We start from the raw sequence: 26764 nt of genomic DNA on the forward strand, positions 1-26764 counted from the left end.
CTATATGACATGCGGTATTTACAGGTTTTATATTGCCATACAATTCCATCCCTTAAGTTGCTCATAATTTGTCTTATACTCTTCATAATTCGTCGGAATTTTGAGAATGGCAGCCCACAAATAACTGTCATGAAATAAAAAACCGAGAGCGCATGCTTTTTATGTTAAATCTTCTTAGACTGAAATATTAAAAGTGCGAAACAATAATAGAAACCTGAAAATGATGTAACATTTTTGGGGCGGCGGTGTACTGCCTCCAGGATCGGCCGACGCAAATAGCCGTGTTTGCAGCAGAAAGCTCGCCTTCGTGCATAGCGTTCGCAGCCAGCATTTCCTGGTAATCATTACGGCTACATAAGCTGCAGTTGCCGGGACGCGAAAGAAGCAGTCTGGGATCTTTGAATGCTATCGCGTTCCGCTCTTAAAGGCGAAGCATAGTTCTCCCTATTTTGTTTTCCGTGAGTGGGCGCTTGTCCAGTTGGTGTAGCATGGCTGAGACGGCTGCTCCTTACGGGTTGAAACAAGCGCACTCGCAAAGAAGGTGCGCGAGCAGTCACAAAGTGGATTATTGGCCTTTTCGATCAGAAAGCAGCACGCATTTGAAAATGCTGCTCCAAACCATAGACGGACTGGAAAAGGGCAGTCATGCCGAGGAAGGTCGCTCAGAATACGAAGAGGGAGAGAGACAGAAGAAAGGATGGTGGTATGGTAAAGGCTTCTTTCAGGTTTGTGCAGGCAGCATAAAGGTGAGAATGGTCATCCTGCAGGCATGTAGTTAGATGGCAACGAGGAATTACACGACTGAAAGTTGTGTGTGGCATTTCTGTAGGTGAAGAGGCAAGGTGGGGACAGGGTAATCGAGAAACGTGTCGAATATGCGCCCTGAGAGCGTCGGTGGCTATGTATGAAATACGGAGCTGTAAATTAGGGTCGAGGGTATCAAGGTTTGCCCTTGCGAAGTCGGATGAGTTCCACTGAACCAATGATATGTTAAGCACAAGCGCGGAAAGTTTTTTCGCTGCTTCGGCTCTCGATAGACGAATGGCAACGCGTTGACGCCGTCATGGGCAGATCGGGCAGCTGAGTCCTCTTGATCATTGTCATGTATGGCACAGTGACTAGGCAACCTTTGATAAATTATATCGTGTCCTTCGCCAACTAGTCGATGGTGGACTTGTCTTATCTCTACGAGAAGATGCTCATGTGATCCATGACGCAGTGCGGCAAGTAACTTTTGGAGGGCTGCCTTAGAATCACAAAAGATCAACCATGGATGGCGTGGTTCCTCCTGAATGAAATGAAATGAGCCGCATGGAGGGCTACCAGTTTAGCAGCTGTAGTTGATGATACATGTGACGTTTTAGCAGTATTTTGATGGATCTTGCTGGAATCACCACCGGAGCAGCTGAACTTGTAGGTGTGACTGAGCCATCGACCCAAACATGTACGCAGACACTGTGCACCTTGGGATTCGGATGACACTGCTGTCGTGGACACTATGTCAACGCCCCGAAACACGGGCGCACAACATGCGCGTCACCGGGCAGCATTTTGTGCGCGTCACGTGCAGAGCCTGGCAGACGCACCACCAAGCCAAGAGCAAGTGTACACTGAGGCAGCTTTCGACCGACGCACCAATGAGGGAGCAGTCATCTACCACGTAGTAGGTGCTTGTGCCACACGTTCTACCGTCATCACTGCTGATTTCCGACGACCGAACGGAACTTGAACTCCACGTGATAGGCTGGACAGTAGACCGGGTCTCAAGCAGTATGCAGGCAAAACACAATGATTTATACACTGACTCCCAAAATGCACTGCATGCTTGCAAGTGTCACCACACAGCCTCATCAGAAGTACTCCTAGTCGAGCAAGCCTTCAGGCCTGCGGAGACCCGCGGGGTCACTGCAACACTTCATTGGATCCCTGGTCACCAGGGCATTGAGGGAAATGAAAGAGCCCATTAGGCGGTGTGCGTTCTTCTTTGAAATCGTGTCGTTTCCCAGGTTCCTGAAGGAACCCTGAGCACCTGCACAAGCAGCACGGCAAAAGGTCCACCGTATGACCCAGACAGAGCTGTGAGAGCAGCAGCCAACCGACGCAAGAGGGAACTCCATGCGAGTGTCCCGCCAGACCCAAACCCACTTTCCTGCGGGTCTTCCCAGGTCGGGGCAGGTGCTGCAGCAGAGGCTCCGTTCGGGCTTTGTCCTCCATCCGGACGTGCTGGAGCGGTGGTGGCAGTACCGACCACACCGGGAGAGGTTCCCTTCTCCTGACGCCCTTCCGTCGCAGGAACCTGGCCCTTCGACAGCCTCTGAGGACCAAGAAGCACCCCAGGAGCCGCACAGGTGCCCTGACTGTGGCGTGGCCACGCCATTTGTTTTGGGAGTGCCAGTGCTATGCTAAGCAGCGGGACTGCCACCTGAGGGCGGTGCGAGTGTCGTCCTACGAGGAGTGAATTAGGCCTGCAACTGGATCAGCGGATTCTGACAGGGCAATTCTGGACTCGCTGTTGGGTTTCGACAAGGACGCGCAGCTTCCAGGACGGCTCTGAATAGTCATCCGCCTCCCATCTCCCCTTCATATTCCACATTATAGACCTTCGAGTCATCCTTCAATAAATACATTTTATCATTATCATTTAAGCATGGTACAGTTTACACCACAGCACTTCGTTTGATGGCACAGTAATGGACCCTTTGCGAAACGTATGTAAGTCACCGACCGAGTGCGCTGTGGAGCCATTTCTTAATGCGGAAGCATTATTTGGCGAGTAGCCCAGCCCCATCACAAGCGAGAGAGAGAAATAACTTTACTTGGTACAAAATGTGGTTAGAGGAGGGGCTAACGAATAGAAGCCTCCCCCTTTATACGGCGGCTGGCAGCCCCTGGGCCACGGCGGCGTCTTCATCCATTTCAACTAGGCTTGCTTGAACATCCAGGTCTGAGCTGAGCAGCACGGTCTCTCATGGCTTCTCATCTCTTATTATTAAAGTTGGTTGTGTTGCTGACTCATTAGTGTTATTGTGTTGTTTCTTTGGGCATGCCCAGCTTATGTGTTGAAGGTTCTCTCTTGTTACAATTGTGATATGACGATTTATTAGACGTCTCACGCAATCGAGGCAGTCCACGAACGCTGATGGTGCGCACAGCGACAGACGCAAGAGAGCTTTTTCCTCTTCTTCACTACAATGGCCCCCGGGAGAGAAGATGAGCCATCCTGGCGACCTACGGCGTAGGTAGGATCAGGGGGTCATAGTATGACTTAAGTCGGCTGACATGAACCGTGTCACGTCCGCGATGTCTAAGGTCGTGTGATGGCGTCACAGGCTCGACAACGTAGTTGACAGCCGAGGTACGGTCGATGACGCGGTAGGGACCATCATAGCGTGCAAGAAGTTTGGTTGAAAGGCCAGGGCTGTGAGGTGGGATCCACAATCAAATAAGGGAACCAGTCGGAAAATGTAGTGTAGGCACGTTACTGTCATGCCGCAGCTTTTGGCGACCTTGGGCGGCGGTCGTAAGGGTACGGGCGAGCTGCCTACAGTCCTCTGCGTATTTGGCGGCTTCAGACACTGGCGTGCATTCAGAAGCGTCTGGTCGGTATGGGAGCAGGGTGTCCATTGTACACGAGGGCTCGCGGCCATATAACAGAAAGAATGGCAAAAAGCCAGTGGTAGCTTGTGTGGTGGTATTATAGGCATACGTTACGAACGGCAAAACAGTGTCCCAGTTACTGTGGTCCGAGGCAACGTACATAGTCAACATGTCACCGAGTGTGCGGTTGAACCTCTCTGTCAAGCCGTTCGTTTGCGGGTGGTAGGTGGTAGACTTGCGGTGAACGATGCTGCATGCAGCGAGAAGGGCTTGTATTACTTCGGACAGGAACACACGCCCCCGGTCGCTGAGCAGTTCACGTGGTGCTCCATGTCGAAGAACGAAGTTCCGCAAGATGAAGAAGGCAACGTCACGCGCAGAAGCCGCCGGAAGGGCGGCAGTCTCGGCGTAGCGCGTCAAGTGGTCAACGCCTACAATTATCCATCGGTTACCCGAGGAACTGCAGGGAAGTGGCCCGTACAGGTCTATGCCGACGCGATCAAATGGCCGGGCCGGGCAGGGGAGCGGCTGTAACTCGCCATGAGGGCGCTGTTGAATTTTACGCCTTTGGCACGCCGTGCAAGCGCGTACGTACTGGCGCACGAAGTGATACATGCCGTGCCAGTAGAAACGCTGCCTCAGCCGAGTGTACGTTTTCAGAACGCCGGCGTGACCATTATGAGGAGCGGCATGGAAATAAGCGCATATGTCAGTACGCATGTGTCGTGGTATCACAAGCAGCCATTTGCGACCATCAGGCAAATAATTTCTGCGGTAAAGGACGTTGTCGTGGACAGCAAAGTGAGCGGCTTGGCGACGAAGTGTTCGAGAAGAGGGTGTGACGGATGGATCGTGGAGGAAATTCAGCATAGTTGAAAGCAGGGGATCCTTACGCTGCTCGGCCGGCATATCAGCGACGTTGATCGTCGACATGGATGCGAAGGGCGTTGACACTGAAGCAACATCGGAAGGTAGCGGTGATCGGGAATGCGCATCGGCGTCGGAGTGCTTTCTGCCCGATCGGTAGACAACGCGGATGTTATATTCTTGTAAGCGAAGTGCCCAGTGGCCGAGGTGACCTGACGGATCTTTCAACGAGGACAGCCAGCAAAGGGCGTGGTGGTCGGTAACAATGTCAAAAGGGCGACCATATAGGTATGGACGAAATTTGACGAGAGCCCAAATAATGGCCAAGCACTCTCTCTCTGTGACAGAGTAGTTGGCTTCTGCCTTCTTTAACGTGCGACTCGCATATGCGACGACGTACTCGTCGTAGCCGTCTTTCCGTTGCGCTAGGACTGCACCAAGTCCGATGCCACTGGCGTCCGTGTGTAGCTCTGTGGGCGCTGTCGGATCGTAGTGTCGAAGAATCGGCGGCGAAGTAAGTAAACGACGTAGTTGCTTGAAGGCGTCGTCACACGAAGTTGACCACGCGGAGATGCCGCTGCTAGCCGTAAGCAAATTGGTCAGTGGTGCGATAATAGTGGCAAAATTGCGCACAAAACGCCGAAAGTAAGAGCAGAGCCCTATAAAGCTGCGGAGTGCCTTAAGAGTAGTGGGCATCGAAAACTCTGCGACCGCGCGAAGCTTGGCTGGGTCAGGAAGTACACCATCCTTCGAAACAACGTGTCCCAATATTGTTAACTTGCGGGCAGCAAAACGGCACTTTTTGATGTTGAGTTGGAGGCCGGCAGAGGTGAGACACGTCAGGATCTCACGCAAGCGAACGAGGTGCGTCGGGAAATCGGGCGAAAACACGACAATATCACCAAGGTAGCACAGACATGTTTTCCACTTGTAGTTACGAAGGATAGTGTCCATCATACGCTCGAAAATAGCGGGCGCGTTGCAGAGCCCGAATGGCATTACCGTAAATTCATACAAGCTGTCGGGCGTTGCGAAAGCGGTCTTCTCACAGTCATCTTCAGCCATCGGCACTTGCCAATAGCCGGAGCGAAGATCCAAAGATGAGAAGTACTCCGCGCCTTGTAGGGAGTCGAGGGCGTCATCTATCCAAGGCAGCGGATAGACATCTTTACGAGTTATCTTATTCCACACAGAAGCGTATTGAGCCGTCCTTCTTGCGTTCTAATACTACAGGAGACGCCCAAGGACTCTGGGAAGGCTGAATGATGCCACGATGCAGCATATCGTCGACTTGCTCGGTAATTATCTGTCACTCGGCTGCCGACACACGGTACGGCCGCTGGCGTAATGGTGGATGGGAACCAGTGTGGATGCTGTGAGTGACGGTCGCCGTACGTCCCAGGGATGGTTGGCGCGAGGACTTGCTGGCGGTACGGAGGTGGCAGATCGCCGTCCAAGGCAGATTCAAGAGCGTCTGACGACGACGACAACGACAATGATGATGATGATGATGATGATGATGATGATGCGCACAGCAATGGAGGAGTGAGGGCATCGAGCTCATAACAGGCCATGTCGTCGGAAGTAGCGAGAATGTGAAGCGGGTCAAGGGGCTGAACACGACCAAGGAATTCTCCACGCAGTAAGGTCACAGGGGATTGAAGCGGGTTACACACAAGGATAGTGGATAATCCAGATACAGTGTTGAGGACGGCAAATGGTAGAGGTAGAGCCTTGCGACGTAGAAAAATAGGCGATGGTGTAAAAAGCACCGTAACGTCTGGCGCGGCGGAGCAAGATACGGGCACAAGAACCGACATTTCGGGTGGTATGTTCGTATCGGAGACAACGGTGAGCTTGGCGGCTTTACTTTCAGAAGGGTCAGGCAGCGAGGCTTCGGAAAGCGGGAAAAGCGCCACTTCGGCCCGAGCATAGTCGATGATGGCATGATGGTGAGACAAGAAGTCCCAGCCGAGAATGATGTCATGTGAACATGAAGGAAGGACGAAAAATTCAACAACATAAACAACGTCGGCAATGAGCACTCTTGTGGTACATTGAGCGAGCGGTGCTACATGCTGCGCACTCGCGGTACGCAGTAGCAAACCAGACAACGGTGTGGTGTCCTTGCGGAGCTTACGACAAAGCTTTTCGTCCATAACAGAAACCGCAGCCCCAGTATCAATAAGCACAATTGTGGCGGTTCCTTCGACCAAAACGTCCAGTAAATTGCGTGGCGACTGTGCAGGCCTTGTAGAAGTCGCGAAGCTGGCAGTTCGTGCCTGCAGAACTGCAGCAACTAGTTTCCCTCGCTAGGTGACTGGCGACGACGTAAGGGGGAAAGCGAGCGACGAGGTGGTGATTGCACACAATATCCATCAGGATACATAGGGATCTATATAAAATGCGTGAGGAAGGTCATAGTAGGGGGGCCCAATTGAAGTTTGGTAAGTCAACTTGAATTTTGGGGTTGGGTCAACTTGAAATTTAGAGGTTAGTGAACTTGAAATTTGGGGGTGGACGAACTGGTTTGGGGGTGGGCCAACTTGACATTTGGGGTGGGGCAGCTAAAATTTGGGGGTATGCGTGCGCATACTTTGACAAATCCAGTGGAGTTTCTACATTTGCTTCTGACACTTTTTTTTTCATAGAGCTTGATAAATGTACAGCAGTCGTGATAGTTGTGATTAGACAGTGGAAAAGGCGAAGGTCAGATGTAATAACACATTAAAAATATTTCTCTCACACAGTGATCGAAGAACGCTAAAAAAAGATTGCCCGCAGCTTCATTGACTTAGCGTCGTGAAGACTGATGAAACAGCGGAGCTGGTGGTTTCAACTTGCCATTTCATCATCATCATCAGCAGTCTATATTTATATCCACTGCAGTACGAAGGCCTCTCCCTGCACTTTCCAATTACCACTGTCTTGCACTAGCTCATTCCAATCTGCGCTTGCAATTTTTCTAACTTCATCACCCCACCTAGTTTTCTACCGTCCTCGGTGGCGCTTCCCTTCTCTTGGTATGTATTCTGTTACGCTAATGGTCCACCGGTTATCAATTCTACGCATTACATGGCCATAGCATGGATAAACGGTAGGCCATTAGGCATGGAGTGGCGCCTGAGAGCCGCAAAAAATATCGCCGGTAGCTAGTTGGGCTATACTATTCCAGGTGCAACCAAATTAGGAAGGCCCACTAAGCTTCAACAATGTCACTCCCTCACGAGAACAGGAGTTGGTCTCCCTGGTGCAGTATTCGACCACTACCTCCCTCATGACTCCCACAATTAACTTGCATTTTACTTAGCTTTAAATACACTGTTTTCTTAGCTTTTAACTTGGGTTTCCGGTAGCTTTAGCTTGTCTTTAGCTTTACAGCATTGGATGGTGGTAGTTGAAGCCATCAGCTGCCCTGTTTCATTAGTCTTCGTGGCCTTAAGTCGGTGAAGCTGTGGTGATTTTTTTTGGCAGATTTAGGTGTAAGTGTCGTTTAGCAAGAGTTGTAGTTGGGACCATCTCGAACTGCTTCCCGCCGTCTTTCTGGCCGCGCCGCTTCTTCTTCCGGAGACAGTTGCTTCTTCGTCCTCGCCATACTCGTCGCCAAACGTCGGAATGCTCTGCATGCGCTGACAGTGCACGCTTTTAAAGCCGCGTTTAGGGAGCCTACCTGCAACGCTATCTACAGCGCTACATGTAGGCTCCCTAGCCACGTTAATAGTCGGACGCAGCGTGCGTGTCAGCTAGCTTCGGTGGAGGTTGGCAACGCCAGGTGCGTCGCGCCGCAGCTACGTCGACGTGTCTCGCTCCTTGACTCTGCCCACCTGTCGCGCGCTCTCCCTCTATCATCCTCACCCCTCTCCGACCACCTGTGGCGGGCGCGCGCTCCTCATTGGCTCTTCCTCACCTTGGCTCCGCCCCCAGCAATTGAGCCTCCGCTCTTCTCTCTCTCCACTCCTTCATTCGCCTCGCTTCGCAGAACGGCACGGTTCAACCTCAGCCTTAAACATCTCTGCTGTTAGAAACAAAACAATATCTAACGACAAAACATGAAATTTGTCCCATCGGCAAGTAGCCGAAAGGTGTGGATGATGGTGGGAATTTATGAATACCGAACGAGAGAGACAGAGAGAAATTTATTGATTGGAAAGACAGAGGTGGACCTGAGCTCGTGCGCTCTAGTCTGCTACTCTGCACTGAATGAATATGCCAGCACAGAACGAAGTATTAAAACACCCTGCGAGAAATGAAAAGGTGTAACACATCAATTAAGAGCGTCGTCAATGACTGATTTATATGTGATCCCTTATAGTCGGGTACAACTTAAGAAGACAGGAGAGGCCCCGCCCAGATGACCGAAGCACAGCAGCCGATTTCCTCCACGACTAAAGAAATAGTCCCGCTCACGCGACTCGCCGCGGCTTGAAGCGCGGGCTGCTATGTTCGCCGTCGGCGGGGACACCGACCGTCCGCCTCATGATGCAAGTAATAAGTGCGCGGCCATTGGTGGAGGCTCGTATGCATCCGCCTTTGAGGGGGCACATGCCGCTGCCTTCTAAAGTTGTATCCGACTGTAGTGTGAGCATGCTTAATGGTCAGGTAATATTTTTGCTTAGCTAATTACGGTGGCTTGCTGCATCAGCTGATGCAGCATGTGGCTCGTACAGTAACTGAGAGTATATTGGTGGCAGCTGGAGCGGAATTTATGTCCGTTTGAGGAGCCGACATTTGAGCTTGTCTGCTATGTTAGTTAGATAACCCGGACATTAACTTCGGCCTTTGGTTTTATCAGAGGCATAGCAATTGCAAACGAATTCCACTAATTCCGACTTTTTTTCCTTTTGCAGGAGGCATCGGAGTGGCTGTTGAAGTCCGACAACGATTGCGGCCAGAAATTTCGGGAGTTCATAAAGAAGCATGGTCATCGGTCTGTTAAGGAGGTCTAAGGGCTTTCATTTTCTATCGTAGTTATTTTTATTTACGAGTGATCCTTGCTGGCACTTACCAGAGTTTTGGTATAGCGGTTCCGACCGTTTACATGGACGAAGCCAAAAGGACCACTACCCTTTAAAGGTGGATTGACGAGGAAGCTCAGCTAGAGTGGTCCTCTCCGCAAACACACAAGCAATGCTCAAAATTGTGGCGCCCTTTATAGTAGCCCGACATCAAAGCCATCATTGGCAATGGTGGCGTCTATTATGCCCTCAAAACACACAGCTGGTCTGTCGCGTAGTGAGAAAACATCACCAAGTAGGTTTATTTAAGTGAGAAAAGGCTAAACAAATTCCAATAATGTCATTTATTAGCTTATTCATCACAGTAAACTTTTCTTTGCATTGTCGCCCGCTTTTATGCTGCTGGCTGCTGTATTGCGCGTGTGGCCAGCACCTGATATAGCGAAAATCGAGGTGGCCCGAGGAGGCCTGGGGTGGCGGGTGGTGCACGTAAGCCCGGACGTGAGCTCCAACACATACACGCCGTCGTGATTTCATCGTTGTCGTGGCGTTGTAAATGCAGCCGTCGTCTTGCCGTAGTCGTCATATCGCAGCCATCACGCTGTCATAATAATGCCGTTGGCATCTTGCTGTTGTCGTGCCATCTTCAACATTCCGTCGTTGTCATTCCAGCTTCGTGATCCTATTGACATCACGCCGTCATCCTGCATGGAATTTTCATGCTCGACTGCCGCAAGTTTATTTTCAGAGAGGCTTATTGCGGGGAGAAAATGTGTCTAACTTTGTCGTGTGCTTTATACGCGCTAATGATCGCCAAACAGGAACAACCTTCTTCACAAACGCCAATGAAGACTTTGCCTGAACTGTTTTCACAGTGCGTGCGATCCGCATATATTTACTTTCTTCGCGATCACAACGCAGAGCAAGCAGGAAAAGCGAATTTGGATAGGAGATGGCGCTTTGGGCCTCGCTATGTTATCGCACTAGCTGCTACGCAAGCCATACCAAACCTAGACCTCTCTGCCTTTCTTCAATAAACCTCTCTCTCTCTCTATACCAAACCTACTGCGCTTAATGCAAAAAAAAAGAAGAAAAAAGAAAAGCGTGATCATGTGTACGTAACCCACAAAGCTTCCTATATGTTTCCTCGCATAAGTACATTTACCTGATATTTTGTAGTGTGCGCGAGGGTATTGCATACGTTTGGCGCAAAGCTAAGTTTATACTGTCCGATAGAATCCACGCTCTCTACTTGTGTTTAGATCACCAGTAAGAATTACGAGCAAATTGCCCTTAGCGACTGGCCTTTGATATTTTTGATAACCTACTATGAGCAGCCGTTCGTTTAGGAATGAAATGAACCAAATGATTAGCAGATAAATGACCAAAATTCGGTCATTGCATTCACCATTCGTACATTTAGTTTCAATATTTTATCGCTGTAGCGGGGGCCTCGCGCACGAGGGATGAGGCGGGGGGGGGGGGGGGAGGACATTGCTTGAGAGGCACCTATTTAATAAAGTCACCACGCGAGCACTGACTTCGACACATGGACGTTACTATGGCACGACCGACAGATATACTAACGTGGCTACCACATCTTCTCTTTCTCGCTCTTCAGTTTGATCTGTACACCAAACCATGGTCACTGGATCCTTCGTCTCTCGTTAAGTCTTTAAAGGTAAGGAAGCTTTCATTGCCTGCATGGGAGCAAAAATAAATATTAGCAAATGTGTATACGTGGAGTTCTTTACGCTAGTTTGCCCTTGAGCATGAAATATTTGCTAAACGTGTTTGTGAAACCCGGTCTCCTGCATGAAGTTTGAATAAAACAAAGAAACAGATCGGAAACGTAGTCTATGAGTCCACATGAGTAAATCTGGCGGAAAGTTGGGTTGAATGATCACAAGGTGCAGGTAACGGTTATGGATGGTTTGTAGTCAGGTACATTCTGGGGTTATGAAGTTACAAAATTTGCTGGTGCAACTTGGAGTCAGCTAGCGCAAGGCAGGGATAATTGGAGATCGCTGGGAGAGGCCTTCCTCCTGCAGTGGATATCAATATAGGCTGATGAAGATGAGGACATTGCCTATAAAATGTGATGCAGGTGTGGCTCCCGCGCTTTCACAGGACGAAACCGGCAGCTTGAATAGTGGTCGATATAGCTCCATGGTGCACCTATTGACAGTCACGCTCCCGCGAACTCATACAAAAGAAGGGAAGGTCATTAGCGGGCTTTAGGGCTATATGGTTGAACGAGAGTGCTGTACGAGATCGTACGTAGGGAGAATAGTTTGCTAGTTCTGCGTTTGCTAGCTCTATACGAAAAAAGGCACTAGTATTGAAACAAACCGCATCCTGTGCTGTTCTGTTTGAACATTACATGGTAATGCCACGTTAGAATGATATGTTTTAGCTGTTAAATGTAATGTTCCACAAATTTGATTGTTTATGAATAGCACTGAAGAGCAGTAAAACAGGGAGCATTAGGTAGACAGCCTCATCTTGTTTAATCATCCAGGAAAATCAAAACACGAAAGTTTATTGCTAAATGTTTCGCTCCATTTGGTTCACATGGGTCGCAGAAATCTTAAGGACAATATTCAGCGGTACTCAAGCCCTCCAAGATCTATAGCGTAAATAAACTACCCCTCTAAGGATGAATGCAACGCTTATGGGCGCTTGTCTCCCAGAGGACCTCGTGCTCACAAATAGCTACCAAGATTTCTACAGTGGCGCCACAATGCGCATATCATGATTTTTCTGAGGCAGTTGCTTCAGTAAAGCAGCGGATATGTCGCCGTTGCAATCTGCTGTCCCGTACTCCACTGTACGAGTACAGAGTTTGTATGCGCTCCCATGCATCTTCTCAACAAAGACATCGCGTCATACCGGTATCTTTGTGCGTGATTAAGAAGGGTGCCAACTTATTTTTTGCACGGTAGCATACTTCGCTACGCTATTACACCTAACTTGAGTAATTCATCACAGAACGAAGGGAGGTGCTACACCACAGCGCTTGTCTTCGAGATCACAGATGCGCATGGACTAAAGGCACATAGATGACATCGTTGGCTTTATGTTATTGGGGTTTCAATAAAAAATCCCATTTGTGCCATCTGCACAAGCGGAGCACGCGCAGACCCCGCGCGTGCGTTTTGGACCTTTAGTATTGCCAATGGTTGTAATGCACGCGTCGCCCCACATTTGTCGGAGTGCTTATCACTTCAGTTTTGTTCTGCTTGCGGACTAATTCGCCATTGCTAAACAGTGGTCAGCTCAGTGATGTGGGCAACTTGGGCAAAATTTCTGAAAAGTGTGCCTTGTGCCACGAGGATCTATCACGGCGATGCGCTTGCTCGCACTCTTGGCTCTGATAGCACATATGAACTACAACGGCACGGTGAGCCTCCATATTGTAAGTGCCGGACAGGGCTAGTTATTGCACAACAGCTCACAAAGCCTACACAAACCTCGGAAGTGAGTTTGACTAGCCGTGTTTACGACCAGGTGTTGATTGAGAAGCCTACTACATGGGGAGGTTCAGGGGATCTAAAGGCTAAAGGGCATGCCAAGCTATATATAGCGAGAAAAATTCCGATTGATTGATACGAGGTGCAGTCCAGGTGTCACAGGTAATAGCTGGTCAACTTTATTTTTCAAATTCTTTTTGGCAACTGATCTTGGCTTTTCCTGGTTCACGGGAGCACAGGTAAAGGACAAAATGTGCTCACAGCACTTCCCTAAGGTCATGACCTCGAAACAAGAAGTTCTGTGCTCCGCAGCCGTGACCAGTTGCATGCAGAGGAGATAAAACACAATAATTACAATGACTCGGTGTTCCAGCACAGAATAAATATCTCTTTAACAACAAATAACATGTAATAACGAAAGCAGCACTTCATACATGAGTAAAACGCAAAGTACGAGCTATATAGTCAACATTCAGTAGAGATACCAGCAGTCATAGAGGCACTGCGAAATCAAGGAGTACAAGAAGCATACGTGAATATCTTGGCAAATATCTACAAGGATTGCACAGCAACCTTGGTTCTCCACCGGAAAAGTAGAAAGATACCTATCAAGAAAGGGGTCAGCGAAGGAGACACAATCTCTTCAATGCTATTCACTGCATGCTTAGAAGAAGTATTCAAGCTCTTAGACTGGGAAGGCTTAGGAGTGAGGATCAATGGCGAATATCTCAGCAACCTTCGGTTTGCAGATGACATTGTCCTATTCAGGAACAATGGAGGCGAATTACAGTAAATGATTGAGGACCTTAATCAAGAAAGTGTAAGAATTGGGTTGAAGATCAATATCCAGAAGACAAAGATAATGTTCATTAGCCTGGCACAGGAACAAGAATTCAGGATCGCCAGTCAGCCTCTAGAGTCTGTAAAAGATTGAGTTTATCTAGGACAATTACTCACAGGGTACCCTGATCGTTAGAAAGAAATTTACAGACGAATAAAATTCGGTTGGAGTACATACGACAGGCATTGCCAAATCCCGACTAAGAGCTTATCATTGTCGTTGAAAAGAAAAGTGTACAATCATTGCATTCTACCGGTATTAAGATATAGGGCAAAAACTAGGAAGTTAATAAAGAAGCTCGAGAACAAGTTAAGGACCACACAAAGAGCGATGGAACGAAAAATGTTAGGCCTAACGTTAAGAGAAAGGAAGAGAGTGGTGTGGATCAGAGAACAAACGGGGATAGCCGATATTCTAGTTGACATTAAGCGCAAGAAATGGAGCTGGGCAGGCCATGTAATGCGTAGGATGGATAACCGGTGGACAATTAGAGTTACAGAATGGATCCCAAGAGAAGGGAAGCGCAGTCGTGAACGGCAGAAAACTAGGTGGGGTGATGAAGTTAGTAAATTTGCAGGCGCAAGCTGGAATCACCTAGTGCAAGACAGGGGTAATCGGAGATCACAGGGAGATGCCGTCATCCAGCAGTGGACATAACTATAGGGTGATGATGATCATGATGAATTAACCTAACCAAAGTAATTCTTCAAAATACACTTTCTATATAGTCGTGGGGCTTCTTCAATATAACTCATAAAATTGTTATTACTCTTAAGGAAGTGTGGAAATGAGTATCTTAAACTTCAAATACCACAGTTATCCCTAACCCGTGAGATTCTTCAATGTGTGTTTTTTTAAGGGAAATGTTTGCTCTGTTAAAATGTACTGCTCCAGAAAAGTTTCGCGATTTTCTCTGATCGTTTTTTACATGCACGTTACGACCTTGGACTTATAGAATTTTTCTAACGGTAGTAGTTTTAGTTTCTGCTTTGATAACTTCGTGCTTTTGTTGTATCTGCGATTTTACAGAGACCTGATGAACTTACTTTGCAAAGTGATAAAAGTAGTCGCTCGTGCGTGGTATCTTTCTCAGTAAGAGTGTCCGTACACAGTAATATCTGAGTGAGGAGAATCACCTTCGTGATTACTAACGATTTCTTTGCACTGTTTGTCTTCCCTGCCACTTTCTAGGCTGCAGCAAGGGCACCCCAGGTCGAGCAAGGGGAACCGGCTGCTTCTCGGGACCTTTCCACTATAACTGACAGGCTTTCTACTCCACGGAGGTAACCAAAAAAAGGTTACTACGCGCACGTAGAAGGTATCTTGTAACCACTCTCAAAGCACAAAGGCAAACTTAAACGCTGCAGAGCTTAGGCCTTTTATAATGCAACAATAAATAAACGTCAGGGGCCCTTCATTTCTTGACAATGAGTCCTCAAGTTATTGTAATATTTAAGCTGTTTGTCGCGTTGTTCTACGGTTGTACAGAAAACAAAAAGGAAAAATAAGCTCACCGATGATTACGATACTCCCTAATGCCAAATTTCAGAGCAGCTGTATACGTGTTTTCATTTCGCGATATATTGACTGGCGCGAACAATCGCTCTGGCGTGGCACGTTGCAAACGGAGCGAAATGTGGCGCAACTGCCTCGTTATTATCTGGAGACCGCGAGAGCCAGCCGCGTGGGGCCAGCCAGCACCACCTACAACAACACCGCCAGCGCTTCGGTGACGCGTGGGGGCGATTCACCGACCTCCAAAACGACGCCATAGACGACGCGCGCTACTCTGGCGCCTCTGTCGCTGCACTACGCTTTTCTTCTAACGCTTTCGCCATACCCTCCTCTCCGCTTTCCTCCTCGCGTCTCTCGTCGCTTTTTTTCATACGCCGCTGCTCGTTCGCACACATCTTTCGCTGTTCTCGTTCACTCGCCGCAGGAACGGGCTCCTAAGCAGCTGCGCTCGAAAAGAACGCGAAAGTCTTAAGCAACCTCTGTGCAGCTTATGTGCAATCGCACATGTGCAATATCACAGCACGCAAATATTGTTCCTAACGAAAAGCATTTTCATTGATAATTTATTGTGGAATAAGACCTGCACAGGTCTGGTGACACTTCGTCCTCTCCTTTTAGGTATCGATTTCGTTTTTTCGGCACAATACATGGTAGTAACCTATCAGACTGCTAATTTATCTGCGTAAATAGACAACAAAAATAATAGAAAGAAAGGGCTGCTTTACAGGGACGCTATCTATCTCGGTTCGCCCAGCAGAAATATCGCTTGTGACACAGTGGTTCTGGGCTGTGCTACTCAGCTGTTAGCTGCGTTACCCGCGCTTTTTCTTAAGAGTATATGAACAAAATGGCACGCAATCTGTAAGTCATATAGCATCAACTTTATGAATACAAAGCATTCCTTGCTTGACACTTTGCGGCAGGCAGGTCCTTGTCTCGCCTTGCTTCAAGAATAATAAAATGAGGTGTGACCGGTGGCGGAATAGAACCTTTGCTGTTGAGCGTAGCAGCCGGGTGCTCTAACTGTTCGGCCAGGATCTTTATTTTTCTTTAATATCTTTTTACTGAACAAACCATTACACAATGATAAAATGCACCAGGATTTTTGTGACTGGGGCATAAAACCAAAGCACTGTCAAACCAGCAAACAGGGTGATCCACTTTGGCTGATCGCATTGATTCCTGAACACGTCTCTTACACCAACAACATTCTCAATGCAATGGTGACGTACAGAACAGGCCTTGATATCTGCATGATGAACTTGCATGCGGGTCTTCCACACACTGTGTGCGAACAGGAACATTATTAAATCATGAGGAGCAACGTCTGTTTTATGAACCGGCCGGAATCGTATACCGTGCTCGTCCAGTGGCAATTATTTTTTATAGTTCGCTGTAGCACAACTCATTGAAAAAAACTGCTGACCAAGAATCTAGAAAAACACATTCGATGATTGGCGGTTTTTAGATGACAGTCAGTCGTTCAGGAAACTACAATTGCTTTTTGCTGGAGCATCGTCCTTAGAAGTAAGGTTTCGAGGCTAGTTTAAAGAGTAATTTTTAAATCCCGTTGATTGCATTTTCTCCTGGTCCTCCACAATTGCTTAGACGGTATAGGATTGTAAGGAGCATCATCAAGATTATCTTGTATACAGAGACTTTTTTTGACACATTAGACAAATATTCCCAGGAATTAAGCCACGATCACATCTACGATTACCTAGTTCCAAAGCCAATCAACTCTTTGTAACAGTCGGCGCGTGCACTCCGTGCCACTTTGTCGTCGTCTGTCCATGTTACAGCTCGCGCTTTGAGCCGCCATTTTTTTTTCATAAAAGTAGACGTGGCTACCTACGACGACGACTACTACTACATACTACAGAGGACAGACAGACCCACACCCTAAGGAGCTTCGCCCCTAAATATTCCGAAAGTTGTGTCCGTAGCGCGGCATCGAACCAGGGACCCCTCGCTTCCGAACGCGCGGCGCTAGCTACTACGCCACGAAGCGCCGTAAATATGACAATAAATACCCACCATTAACGAAAGACTGCGCGTTTCTAACGCGTTTGTGCTAGCGCGTTACGGCCCGTGTAAGAAGCTGGTGTAAGACGCTGTGGCCTCTCCGCCTTACCCCCGTATTCATAAACGCTCCTCGACTTGAACTTGACTTGCCACCGCCTTGGGCAGCGCGTTCGAAATGCGTTGAAGGCGGTGGCAAGTCAAGTTCAAGTCGAGGAGCGTTTATGAATACGGGGGTTATACTCTGTCAGCAGTCATGTGATGGCGTCGGCAAACGCGGTGCACGTTCCGGCATGTGTAAACGGCTGCGTAAGACGCTGTGGCCTCTCCCCCTTACTAGAGAGTACTGCACGTTTCTAACGCGTTTGTGCTAGCGTTCCCTTAAGCGGGAGATGGTGCAATTATAATGAAGGGCGCTGTTATAAAATAGAAATGACGTCACATATGGCGCGTGTCATTGGTGGAAGTCAATCGTTCGATTTAGTGCGGCGAGACTGGGCGAATTACACGGAAGATTCACGGTTTACCGATGATTGCTACATTCACGGTTTACCGATGATGACTACTACATACTACAGAGGAGGGACAGACCCACACCCTAAGGAGCTTCGCCCCTAAAAAACGTGAACGTTGTGTACACAATGCGCAGCCTTTTTCTTCCGGCGCCGTTAACCGCAACGCATGCTCTCCTTGAGAGAATAGCACCGTTGCTTCATCATGGTCACAAAGCCCACGCGCCGTGCATGCAGTCAATTTGGGCCGCCTACTTGTAGCTTTTGAGAAATAAACCGCGCTTTAAAAAGCCCTTTTCAAAGCAACTTTCTGAAATTAGAAGTCGCTGAAATGCCGGCTGATTGTTCCTGTTTTGTTCCTAATAAATTCCTGACCACTGCATAAGGAGATATGTCGCTATATCTAGCGACAATACGCTAAATTGGCAACACTCGTTGCAGTTATATGACTACTTTCGGCACGCTCCGGACATCCTATTCCTATTCATATTCCTATTCCTATTCCACGTACCCACTCTATTTATTTCTTTTTGCTATTCACTTACCCGCTCTATATCAGACAATGTTCATGATCGCGTTTCTTTTTCTTTTTTTTCACTCACTATGTTATTATTCACATGTCACTGCAATATGTCCCCCTATGTAATACCCTCTTTGAGGGCCTTTAGGGGTATTTTGAATAAATAAAATAAATAAATAAAGTGCGAAGAGGCCGTAGAGCGAGCACGCGCGCGACATTCTTTGACGGACAGTGGAGATGTTGGCTGCAAGCACACGCCTAACAAGTTATCCCAGGTGACGAGTGTGGTAGATGACATCTCAAATACGTCGTCATCATCATCATCAGCCTCAACCTGTCAGCCTCATCATCTCAACCTGTGATCTCCAATAATCCCTGTCGAGCGCTAGCTAGTTCCAACATGCGCCTGCAAATTTCCCAATTTCATCCCCGCACCTAGTTTGCTGCCGTCCTCGACTGCGCTTCCCTTCTCTTGGTATCCATTCTGAAACTCTAATGGTCCCCCGGTTATCCATCCTACGCTTTACATGGCCTGCCCAGCTTCATTTGTTCCTGTTGACTTTCTTGATCCCTCGAGAAATTTAATGATTGCTTGGTGAGCTGATTAGATAAACATGCGAGCGTTAAACAAGAGTGAAGATAATGTTACCATAAAAGGCTGCAGTTTCATTTCCTACAGTATAATAATGTTCAGACTTTCCATTACAGGATCATGTTGAAGTTGGTGACGCCAAAGGCACGAGGCGGCGTTGCTGCGCGAGAGGTGGCAAAGGTGGGTATTCAAATAAGGCACACGGAAAGAAATGTGTCCGTTTTTTTTATTGGGAGAGAATGATTTGGACACTCCAAGCGCATTTCTGCCGGTGTTGTGGACGTCGATGCGAGGTTCCGCATAAACTACGAACACTGTAACATCGTCGCCGCGTGCATTACGCTCTATGTGCGAGTGAAAGCTTGCGAGGGTCCGCTGATAAGTGGTTCTTGAGGGAAAGGGAAAAGTTGGCGCTATCTTCTGCAGCCCTTGAGGGAGCACGGCTCAGCGCCAAATCGATTGCGGTTCAGTCTCGCACGCGCGAGGGCGGAAGGCGGGGCGGAAGCGCACTGTACGGCGGGGGGGGGGGGGGGGGGGAGAGGAAGAGGTTGGGGGGGGGGGGACGTTTTTACCCGGCGGCGTCCGCACGGGCGCTGTATCTTGAAAGCAATCTGCGACGTGGAAACAGTGCGCGCCCTCGCGGGCCTCTTCTCCAAAGCGGTCCGCGAAAGTGCAACTGGTGCCGGTAGTTTCGTATGCTCTGTGCTTTCGACGTCTAGTTCGCGAGAGATGGCACGCTCGCTGCTGCTGCCACGCCTCGTCACTCCATCGTTTTGACAGCGAGTTTCCGCGGTCATCGCGCGAGATGTGTTGATGTTTACCTGTTCACACGTTACAGGGTGCTTGTTAATTTAGTTAATAAGCGATTTTTTACAAGGTTATGCGGCCGATAAAACTACTTTTCTTAGTTCGTATTGTTGTTTACTAACTTGCTATCGCACTCAATGCTTCGGCTTTCTGGGGAAACTGCGAAATTTTAAAACAGTTTTACTAGCAGGTCCGTACTCACCATGACGAACTGCTGTTCTGAACTTACGGAGCTAAGCATCTGTAACCCATTGGAGCAAGATGAAAAGATATCCACGATTTAGAAAATCACTGTGGACATATTTGCACTTATGATGCTATGTGCGAGTTTCGCATGCTATGAGGACTAAACAGGCGCAATAGGCCATGTCTAACACAGAATTCGCCTAAACGCGGCAGGCACAAAGCACTTCCCATTTAAATTCAAACGAATAAGGTTACCACTGCGCCCTGCTTGCTAAGTGTGGAAAGATATAGCCCACATAATCGGCGCTTGCAGGCTGTATCCACTACAAAGAAGGGCCTTGATGTCCGAACTCAACATTCACTATCAACCGTCATCCTTTGAACTAAGACACGTCCTTGGCCCATGAACTATATCGCTGCTTGTGCATCTAGTGCAACGAAGGCGCTTTTGTGTTTCTTTAGAGCAGTCTCAATAAGCCGCTTTAGTGGAGTACTACGTGCTGTGGGTTCTGTATGTTCTGTATCTTTATTGTGAATTGTTCACATTATTTTCTTTTTCATTCTAGCCCACTGGAGTAGCATGCTAGACATGCCACCAGGAAAACCTTTCCAGGATCCACTAAATATCTCTTTCTCTATCCACCAAAACGCTACACACATTCTGATTAATTACTATATTTACTAGTAAGGGAACACCTGCACCAGCGTTTTTTGTGATTCAAAATTATCTAATACAATAAAATTGCCTACTCTATTATTTTTTTACAGTAGGCATGAGGCCTCTGCCTTGGTGTGTGTATAACCTACCGCCGTCGCGGTCAATACCACGCCTTCTCTGCACCACAACTCGGTGTTAGGCGTCTTCCACCGAAAACGCTTGCTTTCGGCGTTATCTGACCTCCGTTCTGCGTCTTTGTATTTGTTCGGTAGGCCTTTGCGCAGGTTGTACCATGACCCATAGTCTCGAAACACATACTACTGCACATATATGCAAAAAAATGCTCAAAAAAGAAACCAAACGGGAAGGAACGTCATGTGTGAGTTCCTAAGCTCAGTCAATAAACAAACAGGAACTTATTCTCCTCAAGGCACTGGTGCATTCCTCGCGAATTTTACTACACAGACATAAGCACGTTATTCTTTTACTGCCGACGGGTGTTCATTGGATGCATATCTAGGGATATCATACACGAGAACAGGAAGCACGAACAGGAAGTTGCTTCCGCAGCTCCGTCTTCAGCGATGGGGCACAGCGTTCCACAATAGCACTCATCAACGTCCCATTGACGCGCACCCCAGTGAAGAGCTCCTACTGACGGCATTTGTCTTTACGTTTGGTTTCGTTTTCCCTTTTGCTTTCTTTATTAAGAATGTCAATCTTCTTTCAAATTCATTGCTTATTCCCTGCTTCTTCAAATGTAAGTTAAAACGCAGGTAAACCCTTTCATGCCTTACTTGCAATCATGAGATTGAAGATTCATCATTTTAAAACAAACTTGTGCGTCACAACCAACGTAACAATAAAAGATTATGAAAACTGAAACTCTGCCGGGAAGACGACCTTCAACCAAGGAGGATTGTTTTTTCTTAGTGTAGAGCAGATATCGTGTGTGGCGACCATTGAAAGTATTTTTTTTTGCTGCTGTTGTCGTCTGTTGGCCTATAACCGTTATTCGTGTGGCACGTGTGCTGTTTTTCACAGTCCGCTTCAGTGCGTGTCGTCCACCAGCTGCGTCTTGTGTGCCACCAGCTGGCGCTGCGCATGGTTCACGAGGGCAGGCTCCCTTCATCGGACCTTCTGTTCTTCCTGACCTTCGAGGAAATTGGCATCCTTCTCAGGACGAGGAACCCAGAGCTGGTTTTAAAGTAAGTGAGCAAGCTACAACAAATGGTTAGCCTTTTTGGTAGCGTAAACGAGCTCAGCGCTTTCGCCGTCTTTTTCTTTCTTTATGAACCCAACCATCGGCGAAGCTATTCCTGTACCGATAATTCTTAGAGTGAACAGCTAACGTTGTGGCGCTCCGCGCCGATCCCGTTTGATTTCCGTCCGTGCTTTGTAAACCTTCTGCCTCAGTGGTTTTCCGGCCTTGCTCGAGCCCCTTGCGTTCTTCACTAAAAGTTGTGAAAAAATGCTGCGCTACCTTCGTTCGTCAGCGTTCCTTGGCCGCCTCACCTTTGTTTCATTTTTGTCGATCTCTGCGCCTCGGCGCGCGAGGCTGCCGGACAACGCCACAAAAGTTGGCTGATGTTAGACGGCACATCCAGCTATTAACTGCATGCAATGTGCCCATGCTGCGAAGTGCACAGATCAGCCAAAATATGTCTATTCTTGAGGCCATTAATTGGATATACTAATATACGTGTATTATTATAATTTGTCTTTTAACTAGGACTCTAGTTTTGCTGCTGTTCTGAGCAATATGTCCCCTCTACTGAATAACTGCTCTGCTACTCTTCCACAGTAAAAGTGGGGTTGTGTAGCTTCGTCGCAAGTGCATGCAAGCTTTTTGCTGGTTTTTGGAATAGGGGATGTCATTAAAAATGCAACGGCGCATCTCCGGAAAGGGACACAGACGTATGAGTAGGCAAGGACAAGCCCTTGTCGTAGTCGGTTCGTCGGTTTTCGTTCTTGTCCAAAATCGCGTTGTTACACTTAGAATCATGCAGAAACAACTCGCCCAACCTCTGACGCTGCGCAGGATGTGCACGGCTGCTTGGGAGCTTCAGATGGCATAAGGGATGTGAATATTTGTGCAGTTTCCCTGGCTTTATCGCGGTATGATGAATTTATCAAGTACAGCGACTACTTCGCATCCAGCTTATAATCCATTATTGCTGGATGTGACATTTGTGCCAGTGCTTGTAAAGTATGGTTCAATTGAGATCATCCGGTCGATCTGAATATGAGTGGACATGAACGATCGACTCATCTGCCATATTGTTTCACCTTTTGTTGCCTTTTTACAGAGCTCAGCGGCGTCAGAAAATTCACGCACAGCTTGACAAGGACAGATATCCATCCATATTTGTCGGAATCCCAAAACCGGTAAGTCTGCTTTTTTTCACTACCAAGATGGGAAATTGATGCTAGGATGTCGTAAATATTTTAGTCCGCACGGCGTGTCGCCTCTGGGCCTATAGTCATGGATATACGTAAATGGGTATTAGGGTGTGGAGAGGCGGGTCTACTACATGGCTATTAATAGTTGTATTATAATAATGCGACCATCACAGCACGCCAAAATTCAGATCTAGAGCAGTGACGACAAGCCTTGAATCTCTGGGGCACCATACTGGAATGCCGAGCACAAATAGCATTTGACTGCTTTCGTACACCATGACGCGCTTAATTTTGACAGTGCATATATTGTGGGCTCGGGTGATGAAGTTAGTGAAATTTGCAGGCCCAAGTTGCCAACAGATAGCGCAAGACAGGGGTAATTGGAGATCACAGGGAGAGGCCGTCGTCCTGCAGTGGACATAAATATAGGCTGATAATGATATTGCGGCGTCTTAGTCGTTACATAATGAAATATACAAAACGTTCAGTGTAACACACAGTTCTTAATCGACCGAAAAAAAATTCTGCATAACTTACCTCATGATGTCTGTCAACGGTAATGAGTTCACCATTGCATCAATATAGGTGGCAATCAATATTGCCGCCTTCGAAATCGGTTATGTATGAGGCGTGTACTGCGGCGCGACTCTTGTTCCTCGCTTCCCTAAGAACACGTGGCGCCATCTAGTGCCACCGCCGCAAAGCCTGTGCATGGCCTCTGAAATGCATGGCACGCCAGTGCGTGCGAACGCCGAGAAATTGCGTCATGCGGTCCGTGCTCCTCTCTTGCGCTTCTTTCTAAACACACTGCGCTATATAGTAGCGCTGCCGAGAAGCCTGTGTGTGGCTTTCAAGACTAGAAGCGAAACGCACCGTGGCCGCTAACGCTGAGAATGGTTCCCTCGCTTTCGCAACATTCAGGGGCACATACTGCGTGACACAGTTTGGCAAGAGGTTCAGTTAAGAACGACACCTGCACAGTAAATTCATGGCGCCGCTCGCGAAAGCGTTTGTAAATATATAACGAATAACTGTATAACATACTTTCGTTGCCATGCGGGTTTAGCATTCAGCTCCCAAGACATAACTGAATAACATTCCACGTCAGAGGAACATGTGACCAATGTATGTTTTCAACTTTTCTGAAGCCCAATGATAAACGCGCTTGTTTCTTGTAGGTCATAAAAATATTACTTTGAAGAGTTGCTTATTGCATGAACACCATACGGATGTAATTAGCAAAGTTGGATTTATAACTTTACGTAGAATTTACGCACAACCCCCCTAGTATACGGCCCCATCCATGACAATTACTGCTTTTTACTACTGAATTGATTTTTTAAGTCTCTCCTTAATGTAGTTTTTTCTTCGTCTAGGTCCGATAAGCCTTACATTGCATTATTTCTACATTAAGTTTGTGAACTCTTGCTTTTTTCTCTTAAATCATAAATGTTCCTCTCGCTTTAAAATTTTTTATTTGGGTGTACTGTGAATCGCATGGGCGGGATTATTACAGGAGTGGGTGTACAATACAGACAATATACAGGTACGAGCATTTTACTCGCTATATAAATAAACAAAAATAAAGAAAATCATAAGGACGCATTAAATTAACGGAACACAAATGTTTGTCACTTTGGCGGGAGCACAGGCAGTATACATTTTTCAATTTCCTCTAGAAGCTTTCCTAGTGTTGGCTGCTCTACATGAAATTTCTCAAGCGTGTTCCATTCCACGATTACGTCAGGGAAAAAAGAAAAACGAAACGTGTTATTAAATATTCTTCGTACATTGAGTCGTGCTTTTCGCACACTTTCCCTTTGACCACCGAAGCTGTTTAAGACAGCCGCATTTCGGGGTGCGTGTCAAGAAACTACTGAGAAAAGAAATAAAATAAGCTTTCTGTGCTGCACCCGCGTTCCCCCGGTCCCAAAGCGAGCGTCGTAACCACTAGGCTATAAGCTTTCTTGTTTTCTTTATTGCTGCCACGCCTGCAGAACATGCATTTGTTGTTGTTGTTGTTGTTGTTGTTGTTGTTGCCTCAAAACATGGCTCGTACCCACAGGGGGGATTGGCCAGTTATGCGAACCATACAATTGGGTTCGAGCGTTGTCGTCTTCGTCCACAGCTGGCGCGTTCGTACGCTCGTGCTCTGCGAGGTAAAGAGTTTTTGCGCGCGCGAGAGAGAGAGAGAGACGCATTCACAGAGTGTGTCTCCTGGAACGCGGTGTCGGCATTGGAACGGGGTGTTGTTGTTGGAAGCTGCGCTGTGCAACGCGCAGTGACGGCCGTAAGTTAGAGACGTGCGAAAACAAATTATCATCATCATGAGTAATAAGACAAAAGTTCGCGCGCACTTCCGGAAAATGCTGGGCTACAATCACCCATCTTCTTTCTTCTTTGTGGGGTTTTACGTGCCAAAACCAGTTCTGATTATGGGGCACGCCGTATTGAAGGGCTCCGGATTAATTTTTACCACCTGGGGTTCTTTAACGTGCAATACAACGCAAGCACACGGACGTTCTTGCATTTCGCTTCCATCGAAATGCGGCCGCTAGGATCGCCCAGCTTCGCTGTTTCAAGCGTTGCACGGCCGAGTGCAACGCTAAGCGTTTTTTTTTTCTTTATGTTACACAAAGGTAGGGAAATAATACGCGAATTTTAAGCTTAATTCGTTCTTTCTCTCACGAGCAGTTTGTTTGTATATAGTATAGGAATAAGAAGAGCGTTTCGTGCAGTACGCTCCAACCTTTTGCGTCGTGATTGATTTGTGACGAATTAGTGTATAATAAAATTAAGAGATCGATACATTTTGGACTTTTGCACGTTTACACAAGTTCACAGTGATTTAGTGCATGGAATACATTTCTTAATGACATAGCAGACGAAAACAATCGCTGGGCATATTTATGAAGTCATGACGAAATAAACCAACTCGCTAAAAGAAAAAAAAAATCGGGGAGGGGCGTGCTATATTTGAGGCTACATAACTACTGAAAAAAAAATGCACTTACAGGATTAATAGGTGTGGGATATAAAATTTCACCGTCCACTTTATTGTGCCTAATTTCATAAGACTTGCTGATCAAGGCCGACAAAGTAACATTTACGAGACGCTTTAGTTTGTTCACGTCTACATTATGTTCTTGCGGAAAATTATTTCTTACTAACATGTAGTGACTAAGGTATAATAAATCATTGCTTTCCTAGTGCTGCTTCTTTTGTGTGCTTTGAATATACGACAACAGAATCCATGCCATATTTTTGCGCTATCTTGTGAGTGGTCGAAATATTTGAATCATACAAAATGTTTTGCGAAGGGTATGTTTCTAACTACTAACGAAGGTGATCATACCATAGGGACCTGCAATTATTCCTCATCCTCTGTTCCAAAGCAAGGAGCTATAGTTTGATGTACCTCTCTTATAAACAAAGCAAGCATCTATTTCTTCAGAATCTTGAGAGCACTGTAGCTTTCCATGATATCCCCCAATAATGTGTTTGCTATTTCTTTTCAGATTGAACGAATCAAACGGCACATTGAAGGTGACTTCGAAATTAAAGGTAAGTGCTTATTTTTAGCAGCAGCTAGCGTTGGATGAACTAACTCTTATGTGTACACGAGCATTACTTATGTGAATCGCCGACTCGTTTCGTATGGCAATGTTTGGCACAAATATAGAAAAAGTACGGAGGTCGTTCAACGTGCACAGTCACTCAGCGAACATAAAATAACTTAATATTCTAATAGAAAATTTATTAGAAACTTTATTGTAATGGAAAAGATATTAAGGAGGGATGGTCGGAGCCTCTCAG

The 26764-nt window shown here is 47.2% G+C and overlaps 1 protein-coding gene across 1 annotated transcript in view; it reads left to right on the plus strand.

Annotated features, from left to right (window-relative positions):
* LOC119440046 (putative phosphoenolpyruvate synthase) overlaps positions 1–26550 on the plus strand; it is a 192110-nt gene extending 165560 nt beyond the window's left edge. Inside the window, exons 30-36 of the mRNA XM_049662720.1 lie at positions 9312–9404; positions 11041–11100; positions 14925–15016; positions 19011–19074; positions 21590–21753; positions 22855–22933; positions 26467–26550. Coding sequence (XP_049518677.1) covers positions 9312–9404; positions 11041–11100; positions 14925–15016; positions 19011–19074; positions 21590–21753; positions 22855–22933; positions 26467–26550 — 636 coding nt within the window. The remainder of the gene's footprint in view (positions 1–9311; positions 9405–11040; positions 11101–14924; positions 15017–19010; positions 19075–21589; positions 21754–22854; positions 22934–26466) is intronic.
* The last annotated feature ends 214 nt before the right edge of the window (positions 26551–26764 follow it).

This window comes from Dermacentor silvarum, chromosome 2 (genome assembly GCF_013339745.2).
Source record: "Dermacentor silvarum isolate Dsil-2018 chromosome 2, BIME_Dsil_1.4, whole genome shotgun sequence".
In the NCBI taxonomy this organism is placed as follows: domain Eukaryota; kingdom Metazoa; phylum Arthropoda; class Arachnida; order Ixodida; family Ixodidae; genus Dermacentor; species Dermacentor silvarum.